Genomic DNA, 12,621 nt, shown 5'->3' with positions numbered 1-12,621 from the left:
TTCCTGGGTCAGAGTCCGGAAACTCATTATCAAGTCAAGTTTTTGCTTCCACCGTATTTTTCCCTTCAGAAAACAATATTTTGTCAAAACATGAAATTCCTTTTTTTCCATTTTTTTCACAAAAACAAAAGTTGATTCACAAAAGACGCTCTATCTCACAAACTAATTGACTTACAGACGTCAAATTTTGACACGAATCATTTGAAGGTTGGTACTATATAAAAATAATATACATTTAATACTAGCTACGCCATCTATGTGTCAGACCGGGGACTTATCAGCCAACCTGTTATTTGAGAAATCTCTTACGTTACATATGAGGGCCGAAAACTCAGCCAGACCGAATACGTGGTCATGAATTTTGGAATTTTGCCAATTGTCTGATAGCAATCAAGAATCGGAATCGAATACCTGATCATGAACATTTTCTCGATTGGAGGTTCGTTCGGACACTTTTCTAATATTGTCAGGATTGATAGGAGCAGATGATCTGGAATCTGGAAATACATTGATTTGTTGATGATGGCGGACTAGTGTCTTCGCTGAGACGAAGGTGATTAGAAGTTTTTGCTTTTACAGATGAGCGTTAATTAGTTGATTTGCAGACGTTGCTGGATGATAAGAACATCGTAGATTCACATTCCCGAATATCTGTTCCTATCAGATGTTCGAGATCGATTACCTGGTCATTGAGAATGCTTTGTCTGGCGCCTACTCACAGGTGTTGGAAAAGATTCCCGGCCCAGATCCTCTACACCAGGAGGCTGGTTGGTATCGAGGACGATTTAAGCTAGTCGCATTTGAGAACCTTACCAACGATCCATCGGTATAACAGTTATCCCCTCTGGGATATGATCCGTTATCTTTGTCGTAGGAAATGTTCCAAAGTCTATTCATTCCCAAAACTCTATATATATATATACCGTCATCCACAACTTCTATTCGGCAGATGAACATGACCCTTCTGGAGTTCATATTATACCCATATTATAAGGATACTGCAATATTTAGATCCCAAGTATGACTGGATGCATACGTGGTAGGCAACGAGAAACTATTCCGAATGCCGGGTCTCAGGACCCCTATACCTTATGTTACATACTCCCCTGCTATAACGTTCATTACCCTCCGGCTTTCCCAGAAAATCTTTATGTTCTTTGACCTCCGCTATAGCCTACACTTCTAACTGCTTGACAGGGATTCTAAATCATTCAGAATAGGTTCTCGGCGTCCACAACGTATGCATCCAGTCCGGCTCTCTCAGCCATTTACGATCCATTTCTCTCTGGGATCTGTTCAAGGGTCGCATTCTACCATCTTTTTGGTGTCAGAGCGTCACCATCTATTTTCTGATCGGGTATTTTCGTTTTACCTATTATGTTTGAGGACAAGCACTTATGACAATATTTTTTCAGTCTAATATAGAAAACGGTTGTTTTTCTTGGTAGAACATTTTTTAAAATTTTATTATAAACTTTTTATAAATACTCTTTAGGATAAATACTCTTTAACGTACCTACAAATTTTAAATATTTAAATACAACATTAGCGATAAAATAAATTTCGTAATTAAATTGTACAGCCATCTTAGTTCTATCAGAAATACTTAAATGTTCCACAAATCCTCCATGAAATACTGTTTTAGAATAAAGTTCTGTGGCAATTCAAGAACCTTTAAATGAATTTTTAGGAGTCATTTACAAAAACCAATTGCCCTGCTCACTCCTTTTGCTTCTTATCCAAACAGGGTATTTCCCACATTCTTTGATTTTTGCCGAATTCCTCACCATCCTGCAAAGTCTGAGGTAAAACACGATCAACCGTTTCGGGTAGTAGAAGACACAAAAGACCTCCTAAAATACCCAAAAAGCCCAAAATGATCAAAGGAAGCACAGTGGCTATATTACTTAAATAGACCACAAATGGAGCCAAAATGGTGGACACATAACCCATTATATGGATAAAGGCTACACCTTGAGCTCTCACCACTGTGGGTAAAACTTCAGCAGCATATTGAGAACCCACATTATAGGAGATATTAACAAAAAATCGTCCCACTATGGCAAATCCCACCGTATAGGCATCCGAAGGTGCAAAAGCAGCCAATAGACTAAATACACCACTCAAAACCATGCTACCACAGGCATTCCATCGGCGACCAAAACTATCCATAGTCCAGAGTAGAATAATACCAGCAGGAAATTCACTTAAACACGCCAAAGTGAAGGTGAGGAAAATATTCAAAGGCAAAGAGCCCACGTTACGTACATGACCATCAAAGACCACTGTTATACACATCCATACAATGACCAGAATTATGGTGGTTCGCCTCATACGAGGTGTTCGAAACATATCCATTATGGAATAAGAACTATTTTGCTCCTCTTCTTGTTGCAGTTTTAGACAGCTCTCACGGAATGTCTCGAATGTTTGTTCGCTAACCTCACGCCGATTACCTTTGGCCAATTTCTTGAGAATATCTATGGATTTGTCTATTTTTCCTTGGGATACCAACCATCTGTAATAAAAATCGAGAAAGGATTTTTATTTAAACAATTTTTTTTTCGAGGAATATAAATACTCACCTTGCTGATTCTGGCACTAACCAGGGTGTGAATATCACCAGAACCAAAGGTAATGAAGTAGCTATAGCTAAATACTGCCAATTTGCTATGTAATATGCTATCCAGGGTAGGAGACATGTCGCACAGGTAAAGAAAATCGCTATTGGCATATTCGCCACAAATGTCCGATATTTAGGGCCAACATATTCCAATACTAAAAAGAAAAATAGAAATACAAAAAACTTCAATTTAGAGAAAAGAAAAATACATGTAAGATTCATAAATTACTATGTTTAAAGCAACCATAAATATTTTTCTAGGAAAAATAAGATTTTCTCAACAAGAATGTGTTTTTTTTGTAGCCCTTGAAATTTCCCAGCCCTGTAGAGAATTATCCAGCTGCGAACAACCAACATGAATTCCCTGAAGCTTTGCCTGCCATCACAACACACATAAATGGAGGGCTCAATGAGCCCAAGCCCTGTCACAGGGCGGTCCTCGTGGCTCATGACAAATCGAAGGCCTTCGATGCGGTACTATACGAGGACAACGAAAACTCGTCCCTACAGACAAGAACCAAACGTTGGGTTTCAATACCAGTGCAGACGCAAGTCTTACGACAAATATAGAGTCAAGGCCTCGTAGTGTCAGACAGGGAGTTCCCCATATATGGGATGATATCTCCGACCTCTCATCTCATCATATCTCTTCAACGTCTACTTCATGGCATCCTGTACAATCAATTCCACCCGCTCCTGACGGCGTTGAGATTGTATCATATGCGGACGACTGTACAATCATGGCACCCGGACCCCTTGTCAGCTCTATTGGTCTGTCAGGTCTCCTGACGGCGTTGAGATTGTATCATATGCGGACGACTGTACAATCATGGCATCCGGACCCCTTGACAGCTCTACTGGTCTGTCAGGTCTATCGGTTTCGAAGAACACAGGCGATTGTTGACACTTCAGGCAAACGTCTTGAATTACTGGGTTCGGAAGTGAGAGGTTATTGTTTCCGTGCCAGAATATACCAAATCGTCGCTGAGATAGCACAGATGGTCTCTACAGATAGCCATCTCTCATTGTCACTGATGGGTGGTCGTCTTCACTCTATTACAATCCTGCGATGAACTGCTGTATATCTTCCCTCCAATAGCGTCATTATTCCCTTACCGTTGTTTTATCCCGCTGAACTTTTTTGAGTGCAAAAGGGTCTTCTGATACATTGGTGACCTTTTAAAAATACGGCAAGAGGGAGAAATCCAGCTACCTTGAATGTTCTGTTAGGTCTATCGGTTTTGAAGAGCACGTAAAGAGATGCCTTGCGATGTGAGGCGAAGGTAAACGTCTTAAGTTGCTGGGTTCAGAAATGATAGGTAACTTTTTCGGTTCCTGGAGATGCCAGGTCGTAGCTGAGGTAGCAAATATCTGGCCTCTGTTGGTAACCATCTCATATCGTCGCTGATAGGTGGTGATCCCTCTAATACCGCCCTTGCTCTCCTGTTGTTAACTGTTTCGATACCAGCAAACTCTAATTGTATGTCAGATTCATCGATTTCGAAGAATTGGTAGAAAGAGATTGTGATTCGCTGCTGTTTGCGCTCCCTCCAATACTGCCCCATTCCCTTACCATTGTTGATTCCCGCTGAACTTTTTCAGATGCAACATGGCCTTCTGATCCGCTGCTATTTACGCCGTCCCCTATATCGCCCTTAGTTCTCCATCACTGTTGTCGCCGATCACTTAATGGATTCTCGACTGTACAACCATAGCATCTGGGTCCCTTTTTTGATGACAAATGTGATGGGTTACACTTTTACCTTCTAAAACTATGGCAAGAGGGAGGAAGCCTGCTGCATCTACTGGTGACTCAGGTCTATCGGTTTTGAAAACACCCAAAGAGATGCCTTGCGATGTGAGGCGAATGTCCACACTTCAGGCAAACGTCTGGAATTACCGAGTTCAGGAATTAGAGGTAACCGTTTCGGTACCTGAAGATACCAGATCGTAGCTAGTATAGCACCTATCTGGTTTCTGCTAGTAGAAGAGACTGATGGGTTGTGGTGTTACGTGCACTACAATCCTGCTCTGGAAGGCAGAAGGATAGTTTGTGATCCGCTGCTGTATACGCTCCCTCCAATACCGCCCTTATGACCTTCTCACTGTTAGCTCCAGCCAAACTTTTTCAGATGCAACTGGGCCTTCTGATCTGCTGCTATATGCCCCTCCTCCATCATCGCCCTTAGTTCTCCATCACTGTTCTCACCGATCAGTTTATAGGTTCTCGACTGTGAAATCATAGCATCCGATCTCCCTGTTGATGACATATGCGATCGGTTACACTTCTACCCTTTAAAAATATGGCAAGACGGAGGAAGTCAGCCATCTACTGGTTTGGAAAGTCTATCAGATTCTGAGAACAGCCAAAGAGATACCTTGCGAGGTGAGGCAAATTTACACACTACAGACAAACCTCATGAATTGCTGTGTTCAGAAGTGAAAGGTAACCGTTAAGATACCTGAAGATAGCAGATCGTAGCTGGGATAGCAAATATCTGATCTCGGTTAGTAGCAATCCGTCATTGTCACTGAAGCGTGGTCGTCTTATATTCACTACAAGCCTGCTCCGAAAGAAAGAAAGAATGTTAGCTTGTTATCCGCTGCTGTGTAACCTCCCTCCAATGCAGCCCTTATCCCTTAAGGTGGGTATTAAGTTCGAGTTTAGCCGCTAATTTTCACTAAAGTGAAAACTAAATCAGTAAAAAAAGTAATAAAATTATACATATTTGTTGCAGACTTCATTATAACTTGACGGGTAATATCCCAAAGCAAATTTTCACAAAGTTTGTATTTATTAAAATGGATTATTAAAGAAAAGTAATCGTGAAAAAATGACGATTTTAGCGGCTAAACTCGAACTTAATACCCACCTTTACCTCCTATAACGCCCTTAGTTCCCCACCACTTTTGTCACCGATGGATTTTTTGTTAAACCTTCTAAATTTGAACTGGATGAATTTGTCTCTTTCGTTGGTTGTCCTCCTTGAGATGATGTGATTTATTTCACCCCACGGTATCCAAAAAGAAGAAGATCTTACACAATTGCTTCACGGAGAGCATTAGTGGACTCATACTGTAGGTGATATTCCGAATTCTTGGATTGGCAGTCGGTGGCAATGTCAAGGTTATTGCTCTCGATGTCGAAGACAAAAATTCGCAGGTTCTTGGAGAAAAAGATCGTAGATGGGATAGCAAATATCTGATCTCGGTTATTAGCAATCCGTCATTGTCACTGAAGCGTGTTCGTCTTATATTCACTACAATCCTGCTCCGAAAGAAAGAATGTTAGCTTGTTATCCGCTGCTGTGTAACCTCCCTCCAATGCAGCCCTTATCCCTTACCTCCTATAACACCCTTAGTTCCCCATCACTTTTGTCACCTTGGTCACCGCTTGGTTTGACCTGGATGAATATGTTTTGACTCGGAGTTTCACATAGGATTGTCTATTAGCCAAGAAATTGGGGAATGATCTTTGAAGATAACTTTGAAGACAGGTCTTCATAATTACTCTTAAGATTGTTGTATGGCTTACTGTAAAAAAGGCTTTAGACAAGTCTAGTGCTATCAGAATTTAACGTCTATATGACCTCTTATTGCTTAATCATTCTAACAAGTTGGATGTTAACTTAAACAGCAATTCCGTAGTTCTACAGTCTTTAGTAGGATGCTGAGTGATACATTGAAGTTTTTTCACCAACAACCCTCCGCCATCCTCTCCAATATGCTTCAGTATTTCCGTAGTTTTACAGTCTTTAGTAGGGTGCTGAGTCATATATTGAAGTTGGGAACCAAGAACCTACCACCCTTTTCTCCAAAATCCTTAAGCATTTCCATAGTTTTACAATCTTAAGAAGGATGCTGAGCCATATATAGGAGTTGTGAACCAAGAATCTACCGCCATTCTCTACACTATGCTTCAGCATTTCCATAGTTTTACAATCTTTAGTAGGGTACTGAGTGATACATTGAAGTTTTATACCAACAATCTTCCGCCATCCCCTCCAATATGCTTCTAGAGTTTTCACTAGGATGCTGAGTCATACATTGAAGTTGTGAACCAAGAATCTATTGCCATTCTTTCCAATATGCTTCAGCATTTACGTAGTCCTACAGTCTTTAGTAAGATGACGAGTCATTTATTGAAGTTGTGAACCAAGAATTTACCGCTATTCTCTTCTATATGCTTCAGCATTTCTTTAGTAGGTTGCCGAGTGATACATTGAAGTTGTGAACCAAGAATCTTCTGCCATTCTCTCATATATGATTGAGCACTCCCATACATCTACAGTCTTTAGTTGGACACTGTTGTAGGTTGTAAACCCAGAATCTACCGTCATTCACTCTAATATGCTGCAGTATTTCCATAGATCTAAAGTCTTTAGTAAGATGCTGAATCATATATTGAAGTTGTTATCAAAAATCTATCGCTATTCCCTTCAATATGCTTCAGCATTTCTGTAGTTCTACAGTCTTTAGTAGGGTGATGAGTCATATATTGAAGTTGGGAACCAAGAATCTTTCTCCACCCTCTCCAACATGATTCAGCATTTCAATTGTTCTACAGTCTTTAGTAGGATGTTGAGTCATATATTGAAGTTTTGAACCAGGAATCGACCGCCATTCTGTCCAATATGCTGCAGCATTTCCATACATCTACAATCTTTAGTAGGATACTGAGTCATACATTGAAGTTGTTAACCAAGAATCTTCCGCCATCCTCCCCAATATGCTTCAGCATTTCCAGAGTTCTACAGTCTTTAGTAGGATGCTGAATCAGACATTGAAGTTGTGAACCAAGAATCAACCGCAATTCTCTCCAATATGCTTCAGCATTTCCATTGTTCAACAGTCCTTAGTAGGATGCTGAGCCATATATTAAAGTTGCGAACCAAGAATCGACCGTAATTCTCTCCAATATGCTTCAGCATTTCCATAGTTCTACAGTCATTAGTAGGATGCATTTCAATTGTTCTATAGTCTTTAGTAGGATGTTTAGTCATATATTGTTTTGAACCAGGAATCGACCGCCATTCTGTCCAATATGCTTAAGCATTTCCATACATTTACAGTCTTTAGTAGGATACTGAGTCATACATTGAAGTTGTGAACCAAGAATCTTCTGCCATTCTCTCCTATATGATTGAGTATTTCCATACATCTACAGTCTTTAGTGGGACACTGTTGTAAGTTGTAAACCCAGAATCTACCGCCATTCTGTCCAATATGCTTAAGCATTTCCATACATCTACAGTCTTTAGTAGGATACTGAGTCATACATTGAAGTTGTGAACCAAAAATCTATCGCTATTCCCTTCAATATGCTTCAGCATTTCCATAGTTCTTCAACCTTTAGTAGGATGCTGGGTCATACATTGAAGTTGTACACCAACATTCTTCCGCCATCCTCTCCAATATGCTTCAGCATTTCACTTGTTCTACAGTCTTTAGTAGGATGTTGAGTCATATATTGAAGTTTTGAACCAGGAATCGACCGCCATTCTGTCCAATATGCTTCAGCATTTCCATACATCTACAGTCTTTAGTAGGATGCTGGGTCATACATTGAAGTTGTTAACCAAGAATCCGCCACCATTCTCTCCAATATGCTCCAGAATTTCCGTAGTTCTACAGTCTTTAGTAGGATGCTGAATCATACATTGAAGTTTTGAACCATGAATCGACCGCAATTCTCTCCAATATGCTTCAGCATTTCCATAGTTCTACAGTTTTTAGTAGGATGGTCAGTCATATACTGAAGTTGCGAACCAAGAATCATACATTGAAGTTTTAAACCAGGAATCTACCACAATTCTCTCCAATATGCTTCAGCATTTCCATACTTCTACAATCTTTGGTAGAGGTTCGTCCCGGCCAAGCTTTCGACCATATATTCTCATTCTCATTTTCATTTCAACTGAGAGTGGAATTTTAAAAAACCCCCCATTCTCTTCGATATTTTACATAACCATTTTAATTCAGCAAAATAATTTTCCATACTCACCTAATATGAAAATCATGACGAAACAATTATCGAAAGCAAAACCAACAAAAAATCGCATTAAAGCAAACATCCAAAATGATTTGGCAAAAGCAGATCCAATGCCAGCAGCACAACCAACCAAATTACAGGCAACCATTGAGGGCACACGACCAAATTTATCAGCAATCCAACCGAAGAGGAGACCACCAAAAATAGCACCAACAAAGAAAATTGACTGAGCATAGGTAGCCAAAACAGAATTTTCACAAACCCAATTCAATTCGGTGGCAATTGTCGTATAGGGTATTTCAGTGAAGTTATACGACCAACCATGGGTACAACCGATCATGGGCCAAGATGTATTAGCCTGTGAGACACCAAGGGCTAATTGTTCGGTAAAGTTGACATTGTAACGCATACACTTGCTATACTCTCCATTCAGATGAGGTATTCCCAAAGCTAATCTGAAATTATCCAAAGATTAAAGAAAATCTCAGACAGTTTTCTCGTTTTCTCTACCTTTGTTCCACTGGTAATTCTGCCAATTCGGGTATCTCACACCAATGTTGCTCTGGTATCAAGGTCAAAAATATCTGAGCAAAATACACAAAAGCCAAATAGAAACCAAATGGTATCATCAGCAAGAACAGCATCTTTTGATAACGGCCAAATTCTCCAATCAAAGGTAAAATTTCATTAAAATCCATGACATTCGCATTGACAGTAGCTTCATCTTTCAATTGAACCTCATACAACTCAATAGCCTTGGCTGTATCATCACCATAATTCCATACGCTACTATCGCCATCATCTCCTATGAAATTCGGATTTTGATAGGTATTCCTTTGACCGCGATCATCTGTGGTGGTAGTCATTATTTTTGCCAGCTTCTAATCCCTTGCGAAGAAGCTATAGAGCTAAACTTTTTGTTACGACCAGAGCATTAAACCAACTGACCAGTGGTCAAATCGATTCAATGGCAACTTGCACCTGTTCTGTTTACCATTCCATTTAACTCACCCGTTTACATCGATTTCTGTCAATTAACACCTCAATTGAAGAGATTAACAGCGGTTAAAACTCGATTCACATTTTGTTATTCACAAAAAAGTGATCTCGATACAAAAAAAAACACACACATTCACATTAAATTTATTTGCCAAGAAGCCAGAGATGCCAGATATAAGGTAATAAAATACCAAAAAATATTTAGAAATAATTTTTATAGACCAATTAATAGTCGATGTTTTATTGCATAAATAAAGAAATTTGAGTATACACTCAAAAAAATTTAACCCAAGGATTTTGTCTGTCGCTTAAGGATTTTGATATTGATTCCCAGCTAGGGATAAAAAAAGACCAACATTTTATTTTCGACTAACCGTCTTTTGCTCAAAAACAAAACTTCGAAAAGTCAAAGTCTAACTTTTTATCTTCAAAATCGAATAATCATTTTTCACATTTTTTAAAAATTGATTTCTCATTTTTTTCCAATTGAAAATCGAGGCATATTGACTAATCGATTGTTGAATTTTTTGAAAATCAAGTGAATCGATTAATCAATTTTCGTTTTTTTTTTAAATCTAAACAAGTTGCCTAAAAGATTTTTAAAATTTTTACAAATTTTAAATCGTGGCAAATCGAAGTTTTGCATTTTTGGGAATCAAGGTAAATTGATACGATTTATTTTAATCGAAGCAAATCAACTAAATGATTTTTGATTTTTTTTGTAAATCGATTTATCGATGTTTGAATTTTCTATAAATCGACTTTTTGAATTTTTGGAAATTGACCTTTGATTTTTTTTTAAATCAATAAAAAAATTTAAAATCAACTTTCAAATTTTATATATATATATATATATATATATATATATATATATATATATATATATATATATATATATATATATATATATATATATATATATATATATATATATATATATATATATATATATATATATATATATATATATATATATATATATATATATATATATATATATATATATATATATATATATATATATATATATATATATATATATATATATATATATATATATATATATATATTTTTTTTTTTTTTTTTTTTTAATATTTGCAAATCGACTAATCGACTTTTGAATTTTTGAAAATCTGAGCAAATCGACTAACAGACTTTCCACTTGAAGTAAATTGGCTAATCGAGTTTTGAATTGTTTGCAAATCGACCAATCAATTTTGGAATTTTGGATTGAAAATCGAGGGGAATCGACTAGCGAGTTTTGATCATTTAGCAAATCGACTAATCGACTTTTTTATTTTTAATTTCCATTTATTTGAATTTTTTACAAATCGATTATTGAGTTTTTAGGAAATTTTTACAAATCGACTTAACGAGTTTTAATTTTTTTAATTTAAAATCGATTTTTTTAAATCGAACATTCTTGATTTCTTTCTTGCAAATTGAAAATCGTGGTTTTTCAACTTTTTGCAAATTTGACTAATCGATATTTGATTTTTTTAATCAAGGCAAATCGTCTTTTGATATTTTTAAAAATCGAAGCAAATCGACAAAAGGAATTTTGATTTTTTTTTTAATTTTACAAAACCACTTATTTTTTAAACTGAGGAAAATCGACATAAGAATTTTTTAAAAATCGACTAACCCAATTAGGGTTTTGATTTTTTTTTTTTTGCATGTTACAAATCGAGACAAATCAACTAGAGGTGTGCACGACGGAGAAATCTTATTCACGCACGATATTTTTTAGTAGGACTCACGCTCACGCACGCTCATGAAAAGAAAAATTGTACTCTCGCACGAAAATCTTTTAAATGTCGTGACTCACGAAAAATGTCGTGACTCACGAAAAATGTCGTGACTCACGAATAATTTTATGAGTATAGAACCTGACTGAAAATATGAGTATGATTAAAATCGAGAGCGTTATAAAACTTTTAACACGTAGGATGTCACTAAAATTATATATTAATTGAATTCGTAAGCATTTTATGTTCGTAAGCGGGATTATTTGCTTGAGCGTGTTTTTCCGAAGTTCGTTACTCACGCACACTCACGAAGATACTACTTTCGTGACTCACGCATGACATTTGTTTGGTTAATCACGCTCACGCACACTCACGCTGATGGTTTTTTAACTTTCTAAATATCGATCATTCGACTTTTGATTTTTTTTTTAAATAAAGACAAATCGTCTAAACGATTTTTTGCATTTTTTCAAATTGAACATTATCCAAAATAACATTTGAATTTTTTTGAAAATCAAGGCCAAATCTTAATAAATCTATATTAATAATTTCAATTATTAATTAAAATAAAAATTAAGGCAAATTGACTACCCAGTTTTGGAACTTTTTGCAAATCGACCAATTAAATTTGGAATTTTTCAAAATTTTTGAAAATTGAGGCAGTGACTTTCGACTTTCGCATGTTTAGAAAATCGAAACAAATAAATTTTTTTGCAAATTTAAAATCGAGGTAACGAAAAATTATAAGCCGGATTTTTTTCCTAAAAGACTTTTCACTGTTGAAAATGGAGGCAAAACCACTAATCGATTTCAATCGATTTTTACAAAGCGACTAATCGACTTTCAAAATTTTTAATAACCGACTCACCGAATCATTTTACTAATTGAAAATCAAGGCAACTTTTGCCAATTGACTAAACGGTTTATTTATTTATTTATTATTATTATTAATTTTTTTCGATCCAAATTGAATATTCGAATAGAATTTGTACAATGAATAAGATATTGCTTTGCTTATGCTAAACAAGTATATACGGCCGTAAGTTCGACCAGGCCGAATCTTAAATATGTAACCTCCACCATGGATTGCGTAGTAATTTCTACTAAAGACTGTAATCCACAGTCGAATTACTTGGCTTGCGGTAACACTTGCCGATGTCAAGGTATCTTAAAATTCCTTAACAGCGTCTTCTAAATTGTAAGTTAGTCCATACGGTCTATATATTAAACAAAAAAAGGGCGTATATAATTCAGTTTGA

At 36.7% G+C, this 12,621-nt stretch overlaps 1 protein-coding gene across 1 annotated transcript; it reads right to left on the bottom strand.

Annotated features, from left to right (window-relative positions):
* Positions 1-1,432: 1,432 nt before the first annotated feature.
* On the bottom strand, positions 1,433-9,541 carry LOC142241035 (carcinine transporter-like). The gene is made up of 4 exons (XM_075312778.1): positions 9,126-9,541; positions 8,628-9,070; positions 2,586-2,778; positions 1,433-2,518 (listed from the first exon to the last, which is right to left on the bottom strand). The coding sequence occupies exons 1-4, from the start codon at positions 9,479-9,481 to the stop codon at positions 1,720-1,722; spliced, it is 1,791 nt and encodes a 596-aa protein (XP_075168893.1). The 5' UTR covers positions 9,482-9,541; the 3' UTR covers positions 1,433-1,719.
* Between the last annotated feature and the right edge of the window lie 3,080 nt (positions 9,542-12,621).

This window comes from Haematobia irritans, chromosome 5 (genome assembly GCF_050003625.1).
Source record: "Haematobia irritans isolate KBUSLIRL chromosome 5, ASM5000362v1, whole genome shotgun sequence".
Taxonomy (NCBI): domain Eukaryota; kingdom Metazoa; phylum Arthropoda; class Insecta; order Diptera; family Muscidae; genus Haematobia; species Haematobia irritans.
This window is presented reverse-complemented; position numbering and strand designations above follow the sequence as displayed.

What these genes read in the sequence shown, in the direction of transcription:
- LOC142241035 (XM_075312778.1), bottom strand. Translation starts at nt 9,481, where the DNA reads ATGACTACCACCACAGATGATCGCGGTCAAAGGAATACCTATCAAAAT. An exon ending in CGTCATGATTTTCATATTAG is followed by an intron (nt 2,779 to 8,627) that starts GTGAGTATGGAA and finishes TTTTCTTTTTAG; the next exon opens with TATTGGAATATGTTGGCCCT. An exon ending in TTAGTGCCAGAATCAGCAAG is followed by an intron (nt 2,519 to 2,585) that starts GTGAGTATTTAT and finishes TTTTTATTACAG; the next exon opens with ATGGTTGGTATCCCAAGGAA.